The following is a 22871-nucleotide window of genomic DNA, read 5'->3' on the forward strand; positions in this document are numbered from 1 at the left end:
CCGAAGCTACCCAGGCTGTGCGGGCAGAGCGTGTCCCCCCCGGGCGGCGCGGACAGGCGAGGAGTACGGCACCACCCCCGCCCCCACCCGGTCGGCCCCTGGCGGGAGCCCCCCGCGCCTTCCCGGCGTGCCCCGCGCGGAGGGGACTCTTAACGTGAAGCGCCGGGTGACTCAGCCGCGTGGCCGCGCCGGCCAGGGCGGGGGGCGCGCGCCGCTGCGGCACAGCGGGTCCCCGCGGCGGCTTCTGGCGGCGCGGCCTGCGCGCGCCTCCCGGGCGGATTCCGGCTCCGAGCGCTGGAGCGTTGTAGGGAGCGGCGAGGAAGCGGCGGCGCGGGAAGGGTTCAGGCGCGAAGACCCGGCAGGGCGAGCGCGACGGCGGGCGTGGCCCGAGTCCTGCCTTTGTGACCAGGTGGCGTCTCCTCAGGACGCCCGCGGCAGCCCGGACCCCCGGATCGAAAGGCCGCGGGGACTAAACTCTGCGCGAGGAGAACGTCGGCAGATGGGTGACGGGCGCCTGCTTTCGTGCTGAGGGTAAAGTCTGATCATCGGGGAAGGGAGGTCACATTTTGCCGAAATGGTAAACACGGTCCTGGGGACAGCTGAAATAGAACTTGACTGCTTTCTGCAGGCCCCCGGTGGCTTATCCCGCCGGGAGAAACAGGGCGAACCCTGGAGTGTTTACTGGCAAAACACATGCAGACGCGTTTTTTCTGGCAATTAATTGAATCCAATAAATTGGGTAGTCGGTTGCACTTCCTCCTCAACTCGGGAGCACAGAGGGCCTTTTGCTTGGTCTTTTCACCCCTGCTTCGGAGTCTTCCTTCCCCGCCACCCACAAATTACTGGCTCTCATCGGTGGCTCTGAGTGCAACAGAGATCCTTAATCTGCTTTTAAATAAAACCTTACTTTCTGTAGCAGACAGTGTCTACAGGTTTACGAGGCCAGTTCTGCACTATCAGAAAACTTGTATTTTGCAGTTTGTGATTCTTTCTGAAAATTCCTGGGTTGAACTGATTTATTTTAAAATGAGAATCCAGTGAAAAAGCTAACATGATAAGCAAAGCTGTGAAGGAACTGTTTAACCAGCTTAGGAAACTATATTTCCAAGTCCCCTCCCCCTTTTTTTTTGAGACAGGGTCTCTCTCGCCCCCGGTAGAGTGCAGTGGCATCATCACAGCTTGCTGCAGCCTCAAACTCCTGGGCTCAAGCAATCCTCCTGCCTCAGCCTCCCAAGTAGCTGGGACTACAGGCGTGTGCCACCATGCCTGCTAATTTTTTCTATTTTTAATAGAGATGGGGTCTTGCACTTGCTCAGGCTGATGTCCAACTCTTGAGCTCAAGCCATATCCCCCCCCAACCTGGGCCTCCCAGAGTGCTAGGATTGCAGGCGTGAGCCACTCCTGTTTGCTATGAAACCACTACCTGCAACTGTTACCTGAGAAATTGAGGTGGTTTTTTAGTGGTCCCCAAAACAGAGTGTTGTAGTAACATCACTTAATGTGACAAATCCAGAGTCAGAGAACTTCACCCTCAACTCCCCTATCCCCTGAAAAATTCTCTGGGCTGGAGTTCTAGAACATAAGGTTGCTCCTTAATAATAAAGTTGCAGTAACCTAGCACCACTTCTAGAAATTTGATCCTAAAGATCTGTGATGGGTCCCTGAGTGCATATTTAAGCAAGCACCTCCTTCCTCCCTTGGTCTATTACTGGTGATCCAGGGACCATACTTTGAGAAACACCACCATTGGGCTGGGCTAGGATTTGGGTTGTTTTTTTTTTTTTTTTTTTTCCAATAGAGTTAGGGAGTGCAAGTGTTTTTTGTTACATGGATGAATTGTATAGTGGTGGAATTGTATAGTGGAAGTCAGGGCTTTTAGTATACCAGTCACCAGGATGGTGTACATGATACTCAATAGGTAATTTTTGCTGGAAATTTTTAAAATTACCCAACTCCCTTATCCCTTTGATGACTTATTCCTCCTCTGCCTCCAACCAGTCATATAGGCCAAGAAACCCTGACTCTCTGGAAGGCAATGTGAGGAAAGATAGTGTTTTCTTGGGCCCTGACACCAGGGTAGGAAATGACTTTCATACATATTCTGATATTGCCTTGGTGGTTTAGAGTTAGCCCAGGCCTGATTAATCTGTCCTTTTTCCTTGTGAGGGCTGCTTCCAATATCATCAGAGCTTAAGCAATGCCCAGTCTCCCCCCTTCCAGCTCACTCCCCCATAGACCCAGGGCAGCCAATTCCCATGGCCTTGAGCTCTCAGAGTCTCTGGGATATAACAGTACCAGTATTTATGAGGGCTTTCAGTTCAGCTGGACATTAATTCGGTCACCAAATATCTGAGTAGTGTCTGTTTTGTGCAAAGCACTGTAGCAGGCCATTTTATCAACAGCATTGCAAATACGGCATAGAGTTGCATTGCCCCTTTGAGGCAGAAATGAGGGCTGAATAACCTCTACTGCTGCCAAAACCTTTTTCTATTTCTTACTCCTCCTTCAAATAGATGTGTAGAAATGAGATTAGAGTTAGGCCATGTGTTTCTGACTTTTTTCCTGTCTTTGGTTGTTTTTTTTTTTGTTTTTTTTTTTTTTGGTGTCTCATTTTTCTTATTAATGGATCTTTTTCTGTTGATTCACAAGATGTCATGTCTTTCCTTCTTTAGCCTTGAGCTTCCTGATTATCGTGTCTTTCTGGAACCCGTAATCTGACCTTCTTGCCTCTCCTTGGCTAAGTGGAATAGAAAATTGAGGAGAATTGTTGGAAAACAATGTTTTCTAGTTGGAAGACCCAGAGTTATGGAAATACGAGGCTTAGAGATATAAGGGAACCTATTACAAATTTATTGAGTGCAATCCTCTCATCTTTCAGATAACCTGAGAGATGAGGTGACAGTGAGGATTCCTGGCTCCTCGCCCAGTGTTCTTCTCACTAAATCATATCAAGAAAAATGCTTCAAAAATGGAAAAGGTCCAGAGAAATTATGAGTAGATGAAGAAAATGGAGAGACTTTGATATAACTACAAAAGCAATATTATCTTATCTGGAAAGATGGAGATTGAAAGAGAATATGATCCAACCATATAAATCGTGAAGAGTAGGAATACTAATATAAGGAATGCTTTAAATTTGAAATAAGTGAAAGGACAAATAAGAGCGAGTAGATAGCTATCTTATAAAACCCAAGAGATGTTATGAACTCAGTATTTTAAAAAAGATTCAGTAGAGGTTTAGATAAATACTTAGGTGATTTTTTTATTAGATGTTATATGCTTGAGCAATGCCCAGAATCTTTTGAAGTTGTCATCGTAAGTATACTAATGCCTTACCAGAGTTATTAGATATTTCTAGGTATCTCTGTGGTAGAATTTAAGACTGATCTAACTACTAACCCCATTTATTTCTTAAGTTATGGAAAGTGAGATTGTTGGCATACTACATGTATTTCTGGAATAGTAGGAAGGAAAGAAGTATGGATGAAAGAAGGCCATTTGATATTTTAGCTTGGAGTCTCCAGTTTTAGACAGTGTTGAATTGTTCTTGTATATTTATAAAAGTAGTAGAAATAAAAATAGTAATAGTAAGGGCTTACCAAGTATACATTATGTACCAGACACTGTACTAAATGGTTTTATATCATTGTCCCATTTAATTATCTCCATTTTATAGATGAAGAATCTAAGGCACAGAGACTGAATGCCCAAAATCATACACCTAGTAAGTGGCTAAGCCTATGTTCAAATTTAAGTCCACCTAACTTCGGTGCCATTAAAATATATGCTTGACAGTGTCCTAGTTATATTTCATTGGGCAGTAGTTAAGAATGTGGGCTCTGGAGTCAGTCTTGCCTGAGTTCAAATCCTGCCTCCTCTAGTTACTAGCTTGTATCATCACCTTCTATGTCTGTGAAACAGTACCTACCTCAGAGGACTTTTAGGATTGAGTTAATTCATGTAAAGTGCTTAGAACCATGCCTGACAAATTTTAAGTTTTTGGAAAATTCTGGTTGTTAATGTTTTTAAAAATATTATAATTTATTTCAAGATAACTATTTAAATTTAGATTGTTCTTTCCACTATTTAAAATACTAAGGTTTTATGATAAGTATAGAGATAAAGTAGACTTTATCTCTGTGCTTACCAAGGCAGGGAAGCCTTACTAAAGTTGTGGAAAGCTTTGGGATGTAGTATAAAGATCCATGACCCAGGCCAGAGGATTTGCTTCTAGTTGTCTGTTGCTGCTAGCTCTGTGATCCTAGGCTCGAAACTTCTGTTTCATAGAGAAGGTTATAAGGATCAGACAAAGTAATAAATGTAAATGAAATTTGAATTTCATATGTTATACAAATGTAAAATAGTGTTATTAAAGTTATGGAGGAAAGTTACAATGAATTATTGTTGGGTTTTTTGTTTGTTTGGTTGGTTTTTGGTTTTTTTTTTGAGACAGGGTCTCGCTCTGTTGCCCAAGCTAGAGTGCAGTGGCACCATCATAGCTCATTGCAGCCTCGAACTCCTGGCCTGTAATCCTACCACTTTGGGAGGCTGAGGTGGGAGGATCGTTCGAGGCCAGGAATTAGAGGTTGCAGTGAGCTATGATGACTCACTGCACTGTAGCCTCGGAGACAGAGCAAGACCCTGTTGCAAGACCCTGTTGCAATTACCAAAAAAAAAAAAAAAAAAAAAAAGTCAAGTGCTTTAGGACTCAGATAATACTGTGTGTGGGCGGGGGGGGGGGGTTGGTTTTGTTTTCTTTTTGGTTTTTTTTTTTTTGTTTTTGAGACAGTCTCGCTCTGTTGCCTGGGCTAGAGTGTCGTGGCGTCAGCCTAGCTCACAGCAACCTCAAACTCCTGGGCTCAAGCAATCCTCCTGCCTCAGCCTCACAAGTAGCTGGAACTACAGGCATGTGCCACCATGCCCAGCTAATTTTTATATATATATATATATATATATATATATATATTTTTTTTTTTTTTTTTTTTTTTTTTAGTTGTCCAGCCAATTTCTTCCTATTTTTTTAGTAGAAACGGGGTCTCGCTCTTGCTCAGGCTGGTGTCGAACTCCTGACCTCAAGCGATCCTCTTACCTCGGCCTCCCAGAGTGCTAGGATTATAGGCATGAGCCACTGTGCCCAGGCCTGTGTGTGTTACATTATCTACTTGTCCCCATTTTTGCCAAGAATGCATGAAAACTTACACTGATTGGCACTGGTCCTTAACTAGATGACCTTTTTTACACCATCTTCTGATACAGTGATTTTGAACTGTCTCCAGAATTTTCTACGTGTTCTCTTGCTCCAGTACTGATTTATTGTTCAAGCCTTCGGCTCTTTTCTTGCCGTGTGAACACGTAGCTCTTTTCTATAAAATAGCTTAATGCACTTTTTATTTTTTCATTGCACTGCCTTTAAAAATGTTATTGCTAATAGTATATTCTTTGGATTTACTAGAAGTTTGTCGTTGAATTATCCTTAAAAGCCTGCGTATCTCCTCTTTAGGAGTTTCAGTTAATAGCAAACAGAAGAGTATCCTGGATATTGGAGACCTCATCCTGGAGATTCTATCATATGTTGACGGGTCTTTTCTTAAGAGTCATGAGCTTTGCTTGGCCTACTGTGTGCCTTCGATTGTTCCTAGCTAAAAGTATCATTAGAATGATCTTAACTAGTTAAATCTAATCAAAAGATGCAGTACTTTGTGTGGAAATTATCAAATTTTGTCTATCCAATTTTTAGGTAATAAAGTTGAAAGAAGTTACAGCAAAATTAAGTAAAATCTTAATTTGAACTCAGATCATAAAACCAACACCCATCTGGAGGTAACTGATTTAGAGGTCCTTTTGTAGCGATTATTTAAACAGAAAAGGTGTGTCCATTATGAACACAGAAAGGTTGTATGAATCAGACCTATAAGGAGAGAGCGCACAGCATGATGGTAAACAGCATAAACTATGATGCCAGAAGCCTGGCTCCACTACTTGTTAGCTGTGTGACTGTGGGAACTTTCTTTAACCTCCTCCTTCCTTGGTTTTCTCATCTGTAAAATGAGGGTAATGGCACCTATTTCATAAAGTTTTTTGAGTATTAAGTATTTATAAAGTATTTAAACAATATATAAAATGTGTGTTAAATCAGTAAAGTAATTTGACATTAAAGAATCTCAGCAGATTAATTTGTTCTCATTTAAGATATGTTCTTGAGTAATTGGTTTAGATTTGATTATTAGTTTAAGGATGAAAAAAATTGCTAAGTTTGAAAAGAATGGTGTAATATTTAGGAACTTTTTATATATATTATTTCTAAAAAAAAATTTTTTTGTTTTGGTAGAGATGGGGTCTTACTGTGTTGCCCAGGCTGGTCTCAAACTCCTGGCCTCAAAGGATCCTCCCGCTTTGGCCTCCCAAAGCACTGGGATTACAGACATGAGCCACTGTGCCCAGCTATACTATGTTTATAAGTTTAATTTTTAAAGATTTACTAGAACTTTTTGAGTACTTAAAGATTTGCTTGGTAGGCAGTTGAAGTGCTAACACAAGAAAAAAAAATATGAAGATTATAAATATAATTTACAATTTTTGATGGAAATACCAAACTTAGGGGATTCATGTTTTTGTTTGTTTGTTTGTTTGTTTTTTGAGACAGTCTGGCTCTGTTGCCCAGGCTAGAGTGCCGTGGTGTCAGCCTAGCTCACAGCAACCTCCAACTCCTGGGCTCAAGCGATCCTGCTGCCTCAGCCTCCTGAGTAGCTGGGACTACAGGCATGCGCCACCATGCCCGGCTAATTTTTTATATATATATTTTTAGTTGTCCAGCTAATTTCTTTCTATTTTTAGTAGAAACAGGGTCTCGCTCTTGCTCAAGCTGGTCTCGAACTCCTGACCTTGAGCGATCCACCCGCCTCGGCCTCCCAGAGTGCTAGGATTACAGGCGTGAGCCACCGCGCCTGGCCGGGATTCATGTTTTATATTTTACACTGGATAGTGGGGACAAGAGTTTTTACTGTTCTTTAAATCTTTTTGTTTAGAGTACATTAAATTTTTTAATTTGGCTGATAAAGTTATAAAAGAAACCGTTTAAGGGCCTTTAGACTGTTTAACTATAAACTGAATTTAAGGTCTTAGTCTTAATATAAATCCAGGTAACTTAATATGGTATTTTATGTGCACAAAAGTTGTCCTTAATAGGTAATATGGACAAAAAGGTACTAAGGTAGTAAGTTAGGGGTGTCAAGTACAGGAGACAGGAAAGTTTATCCAAGCAATTAGGATTTTGTCACTACTGTCATTGCATTTTTATCTGTCAGCTTGTTAGCCTGGCCTGTGATTCACAGAGAAGGAAGGAAAAGGGAAGTGGAATCAGCTTTGCTGTGGAATTGTAATACCCTCTTCTCCCCTGCTTCCCTTCTTGTTGTAGTTTTATTCCAAGGAAGAAATGAAGAACAGAAGTGGTTCTGGCAATAAACATCCTTTGAATATTCTGCCTTGCCCAACTTGTGTAGTTTATTTTGCCTTAAATTCTACTTTGTAGGTTATTATTAAAGTTTCACCAACTCTCTTTTGGGTATTTGCCCCTTTTTTCATCCTTTCGTCATTTTTCCATTGGGTTAGTTTCAAGTATTTTCATAAACTTCATGGAATATTGTGATAGTAACCCTTTGTAGTCTGTTAGAAAGATAGTTTTTCAAGTCTGTTGCCTTTGTTTACAGGATCCTTTGTCATAAAAAATGTTCTCAGGTTTTTTTGTAGTTAGATTTGTCTTCTTTTAGCTTTTGTGTTTTGGGTCTTGATTTAAAAGGCCCCCCTGCCCGTAGATTGTAATCTCTTAGAATATTCTTGGTAAAGAATGCTGTTGTGATTCAGCCTCTCATCCATGAAATGAAAAGGTTATACTAGATCAGTGATTCTCAAACATGTTCAGTTATTGGGATCACTTGAGGAGCTTGTTACACATTCGGATTCTCCAGCTCCAACCCCAGATTTAATGAATCAGAATCTTCGGGGAATGGGGCCCAAGCATATGTTGTTAACAAACTCCTCTAGATGATTCTGATCATCAGCTAAATTTGAGAATTGGACAATATCACTAAAGTTTCTTCTGATTCTAAAATATCACTTTTATTATGTAATTCTTGTATAATCTCAACAATTAGATTATAAACTCTTTGAAGGGAGACAAGACTGTTTTAGGCATTACCCTTCTCTTTGCTGTCAATTCATTAATATCCTTACTACCTCACTCTAGACAAATCCAGCAACTTCCTCTTATAACCCCTTCAGTCTGTCTGTGGCCTTATTTATCTTACAGGGTAATATTTTGAACATGATACCTCTCTGCAAAAACTTGGCTTCACAAGAAAATTCTAACTCTGTTCTACCTCATAATTCAAGGGCCTCTTTAAACTGGTCCCAATTTGTTTTTCAGCTTTAGCTTTCTTTCCTCAAGGCAGTTGGTGTACAGCCATCCAAGCTGTACATTGTACACAGTTCCTCAGAGGATGGTGTGCATGGCGTTCCAGGAGTTGTATGTGATGGTGACCCTGATTTTTCCCACCCTTTTGCATTACTCTGTGTAGCCTGATTGGTTCTCTCTCTCTCTCTCTCTCTTTCTCTCTCTCTTTCTTTCATATAATAAAGTCTTGTTTGTTCTTACTTTCCTGGCAGTTATTTGCTGTTCACCCTGTCTGGAATGCCCCCTTTCCCCTTTTTGTTATTGAAGTTCTGCATATTACCAGCTACATGGTGGAATATCATGCAGCCATAATAAAGAATGAGAAAGATCTCTGAATTCCTATGGAGTGATATCTAGGATATATTGTTAAGCAAAAATAGCAAGGTACAAAAGACTGGATATGGTATTCTATCATTTGTACACTGTTGGTGGGAATATAAATTAGTACAGCCACTATGGAGAACAGTATGGCCGTACCTCCAAAAAACTAAAAGTAGAACTTCCATATGATCCAGCAATTATATGACTGGGTATATATCCAAAAGAAAGGAAATAAATGTATCAAAGAGATATCTGTACTCTCATGTTTATTATAGCACTATTCACAATAGCAAAAATACGGGATCAACCTAAGTGTGGGATATCTACACAATGGAATATTATTTAGCCATAAAAAAGAGTGAAATCCTGTCTTTCACAAGAACGTGGATGGAACTAGAGGCCATTATGTTAAGTGAAACAAGCCAAGCACAGAAAGGCAAATATTGCATGTTCTTACTCATATGTGGGAGCTAAAAATGGATCTCATGAAAAGAGAGACTAGATTGGTAGTTACCAGAGGCTGGGGGAGAAGAAAGGCAAAAAGAATATAAATGTATTTATTACCACTGATCTGTATACTTAAAAATGGTAAAGATGGTAAATTATATATGTATATTTTACCTCAATAAAAAATGAAAAAATATTATATATACACACACATATTTGCTTATTTCTACAAAGAGAAACATGAAAGATAAACAGAAACTAATAAAATTCATGCTAAGCAGAAACTAATAAAATTCATGCTGTGGTTGAATGTATGTGTTCCTCCAAAATTCATGTGTTGGAATTTAAACTCCCAAAGCAATGGCAGTATTAAAAGGCGGGGCTTAATCCTAGCACTCTGGGAGGCTGAGGCGGGAGGATCGCTCAAGGTCAGGAGTTTGAGACCAGCCTGAGCAAGAGCGAGACCCCCGTCTCTACTAAAAATAGAAAGAAATTATATGGACAGCTAAAAATATATAGAGAAAAAAAATTAGTCGGGCATGGTGGCACATCCCTGTAGTCCCAGCTACTCGGGAGGCTGAGACAGGAGGATCGCTTGAGCTCAGGAGTTTGAGGTTGCTGTGAGCTAGGCTGACGCCACGGCACTCACTCTAGCCCGGGCAACAGAGTGAGACTCAAAAAAAAAAAAAAAAAGAACTTTAACCTTTTCACTTAAAGGAAGCACTTTATGGCTTCTCGCTGGCATATCTGAATTGCCAGCGTCACCACTCTCAGGCTTTGGGGCTGTTACTAAGTAAAATAAGGGTTACTTGAACAGAAACACGGCGATACCACAGCAGTCAACCCAATAACCAGGATGGCTACTAAGTGACTGATGGGTGGGTAGTGTAGACAGCATGAATACCCTGGACAAAAGGGGTGATTTATGTCCTAGGCAGGACAAAGTGGGACAGCACATGAGATTTCATCACACTGCTCAGAACAATATGATGAATTGTTTTTAATCTCTGAAATTTTCATTTAATATTTTTGGACCACAGGAAACCTCAGATAAGGAGGGACAACTGCATCTATGTGTATATATAGAGAGAGAGAGAGCGTGGGTGCAGGATGTGAAGCAGGATGATCACTGGTGAATCTGAGTAATGGGTATAAAAGTACCGATTATAATGTTTCAATTTTCCTACAGATTTGAAGTTTCAAAATAAAAAGTTGGGGAGAAAATCTTAACCATACTTTAGAGCCCAGCTCAGATTTTGTCTCTTTTATGAAGACTTCCTTTTCCCAATCACACTAGCTAGAGGTGATTTTCTAATATGAATTTTTAAAATTCTGTGTTATGATCCTCAAACCTAAATGTGGGTGAGAACTGCCTTAGAAGTTGTTTTTTCTTTTTTTTAAATTACAAATTCCCAGACCACAGTGTAAGCTTATGGAGACAGACTCTCAGGGGACAGGCTTAAGAATCTGGAACCACTGATCTGTACTACCTATTCTGTATCTACTAAAGTTTACTTATCTTTTTCACATATCCCCACCTAACCTAGCTTGGGAGCTGAGGGCCAGCCCTTGAAAGTGTTGCTCAATCTCGTGTGTCTCAGTGCTGGCGCCGTGCCTTCCACCCAGTAGACATTTGGTAAATATACATTGGGTATTTTGTCGATAACCGGAAGAGATTACCAGAAGTTTTTCTACAGCTTTGACATATTAAAAAAGAAACCACGCTGATATGAGTGCTTAGACAATACAGAAGATCCAGTTACATCATTGGAAAGCTGTGTATTGTTTAGTTTTAAAACTACAGGTTTGACGTATGGAAATAATATGTTCATTGTCAGTAAACATTTGGGATTGTGTTAACAATGGTACCATAATTGAGTTTTATTACCTCTGCCAGAACCTGCTTTGCTTTCATCTGGTGGGTGATCTTGTCATTGTGTCTTATTATCTCGTAGACTTCCAGGGAGATGTGAGCAAGTCATGGGAAGCATCCAGTGATTCTAATGAAGCCTGACAAACTTGATAGGAATAAATCACTGCTCTTACCTAGTATCCATCAAGCACGAGTTTTAACTCCAGCACCCAAAATTTTTAAGGCTCTCAAAGGTGAAATTTTGGCGTATTGTTGAGAATGAATGACTTTTTAAATGACCACATTAAAATGAGCTGTCTCCTTGATCAGATAAAGATGAGGAAGACTGAAACAATGACTGTTAACAAGGGTTCTGGAGAATGGACACTCCATGCTGTTGGAAGGGTAAACTGATGTTTATAGAGGTCAATCTGGCAGTACATATCAAACCTTTAAAATTACCCTTTTCCACAGCAATTTTACCTCTAGGAGTTTATTCCAGGGAAATAATGGGGTAGCTGCCCGAAGATACATGTGCAAAGATTTCACCACAGCATCATTAATTTTTCAAGTGTTTATATTTTTCTATATTGACTGAATTTTTTTTAATGAGCACATATTAATTTTATGAGCAGTAAAACACCAATAATGTTTCAATCACTGGATTTTTGCATTACTTCCCTAACTCCTACTTGATACGAACTTCAGCAGCAGTGACCCTGGAAAATACTGGTTTTCTCTTCATTTCTGGCAAACGATAGAGGAAAGAATAACGTCTAGAATCAGTAATGGATGGAAGACAAGATGGTTTGGGGAAGCAGTGTGATGGGATGGAAAGAATATGGAAATCCAAGGACCCAGGTTTGGAATCTATCCCCGCCTTTTAGCTTGAGTTATGATTGGGGAAAGGGCCTAACCTCTCTCTCATAGGTCAAGAGATTTTTGTTTTGTCATTCTGGGATTATAGGGGACTTTGGGAAATGCTGGATTAGGTGATTTCTTAAAGTGTGTGCCATTAAACACTAGTAATCCTGAGAAAGTTTCTTGCAAAAAAGAGTTCTGAGGCCAGATCCATTTGGGAAATCTCTGCAAACTGGATCCTCTCTTGGAGTTTCATAGTACAGTCTGATCTTGTTCACTGAAGCATTGTTATAGTTAAGTTATAAACAAATATTCATAGATAGGATTGGAATACTATGCAGCAGTTTAGAAGGAATGAACTAGATCTTCCAACATGGATGTTTCTCAACATTAATTTAGAAAAACATTACAGAATGAGAATTATGCATCTAGTATATAGTTTGTGTTTTAAATATATCTGTATAGTATAAATGCCTTTTAATAAAGTCTGAAAGGATTCATACCAAGCAAATAGTGATAGTTATTTGGAGAAGAGACTGCGATTGAAGATGATCAAAGGGTCCTTTTTGCCTTATCTGTAAGGTTTGCATTTTCTTAAAAGGCAATATATTCGTGTATTACTTATAAAAAGTAAGTACAAATGTCTATGAAGTGTTCAGAAAGTTACTTTTTTTTTTTTCTTTAAGACAGAGTCTCTTGACTGGCTTAAAAAAAAAGACAGAGTCTCACTCTGTTGCCCAGGCTAGAGTGCAGTGGCTTCATCACAGCTCACTGCAACCTCAAGCTCCTGGGCTCAAGTAATCCTGTCTCAGCCTCCCGAGTAGCTGGGACTATAGGTGCATGCCATCAGCCTGGCTAATTTTTTCTATTTTCAGTAGAGACGGGGTCTTGCTCTTGCTCAGGCTGGTCTCGAACTCCTGAGCTCAAGTGATCCTCCCACCTCGGCCTCCCTGAGTGCTAGGATTACAGGCGTGAGCCACTGCAGCCAGCCTTAGTTCTCGAGCAGCTAGAGAAGCAATAGCTACGGGTAGATTGGAACATTATGGTTCAAAGCCAATTAAGCTTAAAGAACCAGACTCCCTTTGGTTGTTAATGCTCTTTGGGATGTCAGTGCTCTTTCTAGTTCTGTGGACCTTCTTTATCTTGGTCTCTAGACTGTATTTTGACATCTTCTGAGTCAAACTTGAAGTATTGGTGGTTCTACCAATCACTAGAGATCAATTTCATGTGTCTGCATTTTTTGTAATGTGAATATGTTTTTTCTTTAAGAAAGAGTAATCCTGAAAAAGCTGAAGCCACAGAGCAGGTTTTGTGCCAGTACATTCACTTTATTTCTTCAGTTTGCTTTATGTTGTAAGAGCCATTATCTGAGAATAAAGATTTCATCAGCTTGAAAGTATCTCTCTTTAAAAATGATTTATTTTCAGGCACATGCCTTGATCCCTCTTTTCAAAGTGGTCATTTTTATATTTCATCCAAGTGAAAATAGAGAGTAAACTGATCAACCTTGTGCTCAAAATATTTTAATATAGGTTATGAAGGGATTCAAAATTTAATTCACTTCTTCTGGAAAGAGGCTAAAAAAAGAGAAAAAAATTTGATTCACATTACACATATTTATTATGTTTATTATAGATGTTTGTTGGCACCTACTACGTGCTTGGTATGTCTGGAAATTTGGAGTATTAAAATTTGTTACTACCCTTGATGAATTTCCTGCTTCCTAAAATATTGTTAAGCATGCAATCCATATGCATACAGATTACTGGTGATTGAAGATGACTCTTCCAGCAGAATGCCAAGTGAAAATTAGTATAGTATAAAAACTGTGAAAATGCTAAGTAGGGTGAACTTCAGGAATGTTTTGAGTAGTTGGGCAGCTGGTGAGGATGGAAGAGTTGCAGGGTGTGATTACCCCATAGAAAGGTGTGTGCTCCTCCCTTCTGCCTGGTCAGTGAGTGTCTTGCACGTGTCCGTCACTTGGTATGTGCTGTTCATGGCATGGGGATTGTGTGTTTCTTGCAGGAGAGATGCCCTGGTTAGCGTTCTAGCAATATGATTTTGAGGTGGGGTTTGGGGGTTGAGCATAAGGTACACAGGGTAAAAGAAAGAAAAGGGAAGATAAAACGGAGAACTTGAGCACTATAAACCAAAGTTTGTTTTTGTTTTTAAGCACAGATGGCTCTCATACAGGCATTATGGTTGTGATTGTTTTTAATTTCCTGGTGTTTAATTGTTAGAAGAGTGTATGTGTCAGTTTTTAAAACGTGGGCTGGTCTTCTTTAATTGAACAATTGCCCCGACCATGTCTCTATCGTATAAACAACACTGAATTATTTTACCACCATTTAATATGTAGAATTGATCATGAATGTGGCCAAAATCAGTGAATTTGATGTCTATTTATGGATAAAGCTTAAAATTATTCCCTGGTAGCAAGTTTATCAGCATTCTTCATGGTTTGGTAAAGACCATTTAAATCAGCCCAATTCCTCTCAATATAAAATCACAAAAATGTTTCAGATGCCCGTTTCTCCGAGAACAAGAATGAGAGCTGTCCGTCAATTTTCTGTTTTGGCTTTCATACCATGGAATTTTTTAGAAACCTGTTTTATGAGTTCTAAATCATGTATATTCCTGTCTTCTAGGATTTCATTCTGATCAAGCAGACAGTTCAGGATACAGAGTCCAAGGATGAATGTTCACCGCAGCAGTGACGGCGACAGGTTATTGCGACAGGAGGCCAGCTGCCTGGTGGATGATACTTCAGCTGCAGCCCAAGAAAAAGAAACAAACGGCTTGGCTTCATCTGGTCTTCATAGTCTTACTTATCCCCTAGCTCCCAGGAATGAAGGTACAGTGATTACCTCTTGACCTGATTTAGGGGTCTTTCTGACACTTCAGCATCTACTCTGCCCAGAAGGCTTGAATGTTCTTAATATAAATAAATCATACAAGGCCAGGCACAGTGGCTCCTACCTGTAATCCCAGCACTTGGGGAGGCCAAGGTGGGAGGATCGCTTGAGCCCAGCAGTTCAAGGCTGAAGTGAGCTATGATTGCACCACTGCACTCTAGCTTGGACAACAGAGAGTGAGACCCTGTCTCTTAATTAATTAATTAATAACTAACTAGCTGACTGAGCTTGGACAACAGAGAGTGAGACCCTGTCTCTTAATTAATTAATTAATTACTAACTAACTGACTGACTGAGCTTGGACAACAGAGAGTGAGACTGTGTCTCTAAATAAATGAATGAATGAATGACCAACTGACCCACCAATTGGCTTAGCCTGCATATCACAATTACACAAAGCTGACCTTCACAGAAAATCTCCACTCATTTAATCGGTCTAGCACATCCAACTTGGTGGTGACAGTGTAAGAAAAACAGCCACAGGTTTGGAGGCAGAAGACATATTCAGAATCTAGCTCAGCTACTTATTAGCTGTAACCATGGATAAGATTCTTAATCTTTCTGAGCCCTGCTTTCTTAATCTAGAAAACAAGGATATTAATATTCTTTCTACCTTGCAAGGCTGGTGGATTAATGAGTGCATTGATGTGAAAGCTCCTGATAAACTGTTAGGTTCTTTTTAACTTTTAATAAAAGCAACAGCAACAACAATAGCAACTACCATTTATTGAGCATGCACCGTGGTAGGAACTTTACATACATTCTTAGATCAGGGGTGGCAAACTATGGCCAAATCTGGCTACCTGTTTTTGTAAATAAAATTTTATTGAAACACAGCCATCATGTCTATTTGTTACATATTGTCTGTGGCTGCTTTCTTGCTCCATAGTGGCAGAGGCTGTGACCCACGAGCCTAAAATGTTTATTTTCTGGCTCTTTGTGGAAAGTTTGCTGACCCTTAATCTAGATTAATCGTTACAACTACTATCCTTGTTTTATAGATGAGGAAACTGAGGCTTAGAAAGCTTAGATAACTTGCTCAGGTTCACATTGCTAGGAGGTAAGTGGGCCAGGATTTGAATCTGTGTCTTTCTGGCCAGGCTGTGTTATATATTTAATATTTATCAACTGACAGAAAAGCAGGTGACTGCCACCCTAGAGTGCACCGTTAGGGAGAACTTGTGCAATGCGTCTCTTTTCCTGCTCACCCATTTAAGCAGGGTAGAACCTGAGGCTTCTTCCTTGGGTTTGGGAATCAACCCAATTTAATTGCTTCATTGTTGGGGGAAATCAAGCGTTCTAAAGTACTGCTGAATTAGGAATTCCAGTACCTGTTTCATTTTTAAGAACAGCACCTCAAGTGTGAAAGCCTAGCCTGGTGATCAGAGTGTTTCTTGTGACAAGCTTGCCTGTGAACTGCATGGAAGCTTAGCTCTTGGTGTGCAAACGTGAGACCACGTTGAAAATTTATCAGAAGCTGTAGGATGTGAACTCTAAATAGGTTTTTGGTCTAGATTTTTGTTTCCTTTTACAAGCAAGTGAAGAAAAAAATTAAGTGTCCTCTAGCTAATAATTTATTTGGTTGTCTGAGTATAAGAAATCAGAATAAATAATTCCCAGAGATCATGGGCAGTAATTATGTTCATGAATAATTATATACAAATTTTAAAAACATGAGGGGTGGGAGTGAGACATTCAGTTGCATCTAAAACATTTTATTTCTTTTAAAAAAAGGGGCTTGAAGAAAAGGTAGGAAAATGTTAACCAAGCTTGCCAAATCTAGATGATGGGACATATGTAAAATGTTAAGTCTGTGCTTCTATATGCACTCAAATGTTTGTTTACAATATTTCATTAAAAAAACTTTTTTTTTTTTTTTTTTGAGACAGAGTCTCGCTCTGTTGCCCAGGCTAGAGTGCCGTGGTGTCAGCCTAGCTCACAGCAACCTCCAACTCCTGGGCTCAAGTGATCCTCCTGCCTCAGCCTCCCGAGTAGCTGGGACTACAGGCTTGTGCCACCATCCCACCTAATTTTTTCTGTATATATTTTTAGTTGGCCAGATAATTTCTTTCTATTTTTAGTAGAGACAGGGGTCTCGCTCTTGCTCAGGCTGGTCTCGAACTCTTGACCTCGAGCAATCCACCTGCCTCGGCCTCCCAGAGTGCTAGGATTACAGGCATGAGCCACCGTGCCCAGCCAAAAACTTTTTTTTTTTTTTTTTTTTTTTTACATTAAATTAGACTACCTATTTGAAAGAACCCTCTGGTAATCTTTTCGTAAATATTTACTTGTGATTGTCTCCTGTATACATCCAGATTTCATATATTAATATTTAGTTTTAAGCCTAATTTGTGTCATGCAGTATCGTGTACTTTTAAGGGCTCTCCAGTCCTTAATTTCAGTTGATAATCAAAACAAAAAGCCCTGTGAAGTAGAGGGAGTGAACATTGTTATCCTCATTTTACAGATGATGGACTAGGTTTAGAAATATTAAATAAATTGCTTAAAGAAAACAGCTTTTTGGTGATACTAGAATTCCCTGAATGAATCCTAATGCCATTTGCACTGGAACTTTTCTGCTGAGAGTAAGACCTGCCTTTTTAAAAATTGTGTAGGTGATATTAGGATTCTCCTGTACAGAGTGAAAATGTATTTGTGTGTGTGTGTGTGTGTGTGTGTGTGTGTGTGTGAGAGAGTTTCTAGGAAGAATGGTATATTAGACAATTAGAGAATATCATTATCCTTTCTGGAAAATAAAATTTAAATACACTTTTTGAAGAATATGAACAGTTTTGTCACACAGCCGTAGCAAGTTCCTCAACTAAGACACAGGGAGATATAAGAGTATTAGAGGTAGAAGTGACACAAGTAAAAGGTGATTGCTTCTGTGAACCAACACTGGGGAGTGAGGGGAGCGGTGGGGGACTGCTGAGTTGCCACTTAAATTCTTCTCTATTTAATTTTTTTAACCACGTACATAGTTTACTTTAGAAATTTCAAATCATTTTATTTTCAAGTGTGGGTATTCCTGCCTTCATTCACCCACCCCCACCCCCACCCATACATGGAAAAAAGTTCAGGGGGATCCGGTATGAGTCTTGTTTCTTGTTTGTTTCTTTTTTACTTGTTCTAGGGAAGATTTTTTGCCTACAAACACCTAAAAGCTTGGTTTTTTGTTTGTTTACTTATTGTTTTAAAGAAGACAGAGTGCATTTTGCTCTCAAGTTATTTTGGTTTCTTTGTATGTTCTTTTAGACCTGTCGTCACTTGACTACGCCTCTCCGCCAGCAAATCTGCAGTTCTCTCACATAATGCCACTTCCTGACGACATCAAAGGCTCTTGCTTCCAAAATGGGAATAAACGGAACCATGAACCCTTTATTGCTCCAGAAAGATTTGGAAACAGCAGCGTAGGCTTTGGCACTAACTCCCATTCCCAGGCGCCAGAGAAAGTGACGCTTCTTGTAGATGGCACACGTTTTGTTGTGAATCCACAGATTTTCACTGCTCATCCGGACACCATGTTGGGAAGGTAAGCAATGATAATTTTCCTTCAGATTCACTCTGTTCTCTATGGATGGAAATATCTGCTGTTTATCTTGCATTGGCTGTGAGGATAAGAAGCATTGCATTGCCCATTTTCCCCCCTGCACTTTGTGAAAAAGGGAGGGCAAGCTAGTAAAAGCCTAGTATGTGTTAGTGATTTGGGTGAGGGGGAGTGTACTTGTTTCATTTACAAAGCCGGTATAGTAAATAAGCCTCCACAAAAGGAAGTAAAATCTAGTTGAACTATAAAAAATAACCTGCTGAATCTCATTCCCTGCTCCTCCATAAACTCACCGTAAAGTAATGTTTTTGGCTAGGCACAGTGGCTCGAGCCTATAATCCCAGCACTTTGAGAGATCAAGGTGGGAGGATAACTTGAGGCCAGGAGTTCATGGCAACATAGCGAGACCCTATATCTATTTAAATAAAAAATTAGGGATGGTGGCATGCACCTGTAGTCCCAGTTGCTCAGGAGGCTGAGGCAGGAGGATCACCTAAGCCAGGGGTTGGAAGCTGCAGTGAGCTAAGATTATGCCACTGTACTCCAGCCTGAGTGACAGAGCAAGACTCTGTCTCAAAAATTTAAAAAAAAAAAAAAATCAGGCCCAGCACGGTAGCTCATGCCTATAATCCTAGCACTCAGGAGTTTGAAACCAGCCTGAGCAAGTGAGACCCTGTCTCTACTAAAAAAAAAAATAGAAATAAATTAGCTGGACAACTAAAAATATATAGAAAAAATTAGCCGGGCATGGTGGTGCACACCTGTAGTCCCAGCTACTTGGGAGGCTGAGGCAGAAGGATCGCTTGAGCCCAGGAGTTTGAGGTTGCTGTGAGCTAGGCTGACGCCATGGCACTCTAGCCCGGGTGACAGACTGAGACTCTGCCTCAAAAAAAAAAAATCTTTTCTGAGTTCTGCAGGTCAAAGATGCTGGGGGGTAAGGTGAGACCTAAGTTTTGTTTTGTTTAAATAAAAAACAGAATTAGACAAATGTTCCACATGACACAAGAACAAAGCCATTTTAATGAAAACATTTTGCCCGCCATCTATTGCCAGTTTCATGCTCGGCAGTAGATGCTCTGCTGTTATTTTCTGATGCCTCCATTACTATTCAGGTTGCTCGAAATGGAATCTTTATATCTAGCTGTTTTGTTTTTCATGTTTCACGTTGCTGTCTTTATTCTTCATGGTCTACTCTCTGTGCTGCTTCATTCAAACTTACCTTCCTCTCTCAGTTTCCAGCCCTCAGATTTTTAGAGTTAGTATTTTGGAAATGAAAATAGGTGCTAAAGAGGAGACCTTAACCTGAGGAAGAGCAACTTGGGATGTGAAAATAACAATAATGATAGTGTGTTTGTAGGTTTGGCTTTTAAGGATTTTCATCTACTTTTATTTTGTTTAAAGATCTAACCTCAGGACTTGGGACAAATTTGAACTAAACTAGAAGTCAGAATGGATCATTCTAATATGCTGAATTCTAGGCTGAATGGAAGCCAGCTATTTAGATATGTGTATATTTGAACTTACAAATTCACAACAAACTGTTTTTAACTACAGCCAAACCTGTCTATATACAAACATCTAAAGTAAGATGAAAGTAGAACATTAAAACATTTTTCACATTGGCCCTGTATTTTATCAGGCTTGACTTCCTGCTCTTAGTTTTGGTATCTCCACCATTGCCTGCCTTCCCCATGCCCCAAAAAGGTGTTCCTGGGTGTAGGCTGGCTCTTTTAGGTATGTTGCCTTTGAAAGTAGCGAACAAGAGAAGAAAGGCAAGCATTTTCTGGGTAACAGATTCTCAGGTGACACTGGTTCTTTGAATCTAGGAATGAGTTGTCCCATGAAGAGGAGAGTCTGGTTCTTTATCCAGGTGGTTCATTCAGCTGAATAGGCCAAGGTCACAAATTCTGTGAGTTACTTAGGTTTGTTCTGTCTTGTGGCTGCCTGTCCTGTGGTTACATACAGTACTCATAAGCCTTGCCGGTGAGCTTACAGATGGGGACCACTAGTCACAAGCTGAGAATGAGAATGGATTAATGAAAGTCCATGCCACTACTAAATAAACAACTCAGCTCAGTTCTACTGATGATAGAGGGGATTATATTTCCAACATGTTCACTATTTTGATTCATAGCTCCCTCAGCTAGACTTCAACCAGTATTCTAGGAAAAAAGTCAGCATTCTTTGGAGGCTCCTTTTACCAGGATGGATTTCTTATGCGTGGTGCAATGATTTGGAAAGCATGCGATATGGAATCATTTTTAGACCTCTGAAAAGCAGCCAGTTCAGGGTGGAGGATAACAGTTGTGAACAGCAGCGCTTCCCAGCAGGTTAAGGAAGGAAATGGCAGTGAGCCCCCACTGGGAAATGGAATCCGGCTGGCTGAAGATAGCGACAGCCTGCCCTGTCCTTTGTGCCGTCTTCCCATTCCACAGCTCATACGCGAAAGTACAGCAGCAGCAGAAGTCATGAGGTCAGTTAGACCGGGGGGGGGGGGGGGATCTGGCAGAAGGGAGAAGGATGGGAGAGGTGAATAAGAAAAGTAAGCCCTCCTCCCTGCACCCTCATGACTTCTGAGTTCATGCCAAGAGCAGACCTGTCTCTCTGAAACGTGTCAACCTGCAGATGAACCTAATGCTTATTAGGCTTTTCTACTTGACCTGAAAGTACCATTGTCAGAGTTACTCCTTAGATGGAATAAGGCCATTTTTTCCCAGAGCTCCACTGTTAAGACATACTAGGAAAGGGAAAGTAGTAACATAGCCTAAAATACACATTCATCTGTCAGATTAGATGCTGAAAAGCAACACTCAGAAATACTGAGGAATGGCATACTGGACAGGTAACTGTTGGTAGAGGAGGGAAAGGAATAGGAATGGTCAGGGGCAGAGATGCTGTCTCCCTGAGCTGTCGTGTTTTCCAGTGGCCGCCTCTGCAGTTGCTGTTTTACTGCATTTGCTGCCAAAGAAACCCACTACAGATGAACCTGTAGACTTGCTGCTTCATTCCTCTTTGCACACAAATGTTTAAAGCAATTGCTGTCTTTTCCTTTCTGAAGGGAGTTTCCTAAGACTTGAGTTGTCTTACAGGCATTGGGTCCCAGTGCTGTGTTTCTATCTTACACTATAAGAGAGTGGAATGGAGTCTTCCAGAATGAGGTGAAGAGGGGAGAAGTCTCACTGGTGAAGAATCCTGCCTGGAGAAGGTAACATTGCTGCCTGGTTGTCTTTCAGGATGTTTGGGCCAGGAAGAGAGTACAACTTCACGCGGCCCAATGAGAAGGGAGAATACGAAATTGCCGAAGGAATCAGTGCAACTGTATTTCGCACCGTGCTGGTATGTAGAAAGAAGCCTTTTTTGTTACATCCTCTTCCCCAGGGACATGCATGGTCAATGGCCTTGAGAATTCCATCAGCTACGTTACTGACTTTAGGGTCTGTGGTTTCCAGTTGTTTCTTTGTCCTCTCTATGCCTGTAACTTTTTAAGTCTGTCCTGCTTGTGTGCGCTCAGTTACCACGTCTGATTCAACATGTCAGGATAGCCAGGAGCCGCTTTGCCATCTAGTGAATCATTCAACTCGGTGATAATAGCAGTAACCCATTGCTTTAACAGAACCAAGAATGAACAGGGATGATGAAGTAATTTTTTATCTTGTTCTTTGCCTACATATCTTCTTCCTAATCTATTTACAGGATTATTACAAAACTGGTATCATTAATTGTCCTGATGGCATCTCTATCCCAGACCTTAGAGATACATGCGATTATCTCTGCATTAATTTTGACTTCAACACTATCCGATGTCAGGATCTGAGTAAGTACAGGAGCAGCTGCCATCTGCACTAGAGTTGCTGAACTTTGAGTTTGGTGGAAATAACTGATATTTTTTATTACCAAACAAGAGTTTTGAGTGCGGGTTGAAAATTATCTACAGAGGCAAAATTGTGATACTAATTAACCTGCTCCCTCTCTTGCTTCAAAGCACTATGAGGAAGTGGAATAAACAAAGGAAAACAGGCAGTAGGTTCTAAGTCTAGCTTGTCAGTGAGTGACCAAGTTTACTGCTCCTCTCTTGGGACCTTGGTGTCTCAGCGCTAACAGACAAGGATACTGATTGTCCAGCATGAGGAAAGGCTCACTAATAAAGTCAAACAGCATAGATTGGTTGGGGGGTTCTTACCATTATTTTTATCATTATTAATTAACTTAGTGTTTTCTAAGTGCTTTATAGATGTGGACTTGCTTAAACCTTGTGAGTTAACCCTAAGAGGTGGGCGATAACCTCAACTAACAAATGAGAAGACTGAGAAATTAACCTTGTTCAAAGCTAAGCATTAAAGCTAGGATTAGAACTAGTCAGATTGTCTGACCAGAAACTCCATGCTCTTACAATTACCCAGGCTTCCTGAAATTATTTAAAGATTTATTCTTGGAATTTCATGATGCATTTCCCTGCATGTTACATAAAGACCTCTGGAC

General features: G+C 40.4%; 1 protein-coding gene across 2 annotated transcripts in view; it reads left to right on the forward strand.

Moving 5' to 3' along the window:
- Positions 1 to 203: 203 nt before the first annotated feature.
- The window catches only part of KCTD20 (potassium channel tetramerization domain containing 20), a 29744-nt gene continuing 7076 nt past the window's right edge, over positions 204 to 22871 (forward strand). Inside the window, exons 1-5 of one of the 2 annotated variants that reach the window (XM_069487850.1) lie at positions 204 to 531; positions 14579 to 14784; positions 18101 to 18377; positions 21626 to 21728; positions 22086 to 22206. In XM_069487850.1, coding sequence (XP_069343951.1) covers positions 14625 to 14784; positions 18101 to 18377; positions 21626 to 21728; positions 22086 to 22206 — 661 coding nt within the window. In that variant the 5' untranslated portion in view covers positions 204 to 531; positions 14579 to 14624. Of the gene's footprint in view, positions 532 to 11886; positions 11931 to 14578; positions 14785 to 18100; positions 18378 to 21625; positions 21729 to 22085; positions 22207 to 22871 lie in introns of those variants that run through there. The other variant, XM_069487851.1, reaches the window with a different exon arrangement.

The sequence above is a fragment of the Eulemur rufifrons genome, chromosome 15 (genome assembly GCF_041146395.1).
Source record: "Eulemur rufifrons isolate Redbay chromosome 15, OSU_ERuf_1, whole genome shotgun sequence".
NCBI classification, from domain to species: domain Eukaryota; kingdom Metazoa; phylum Chordata; class Mammalia; order Primates; family Lemuridae; genus Eulemur; species Eulemur rufifrons.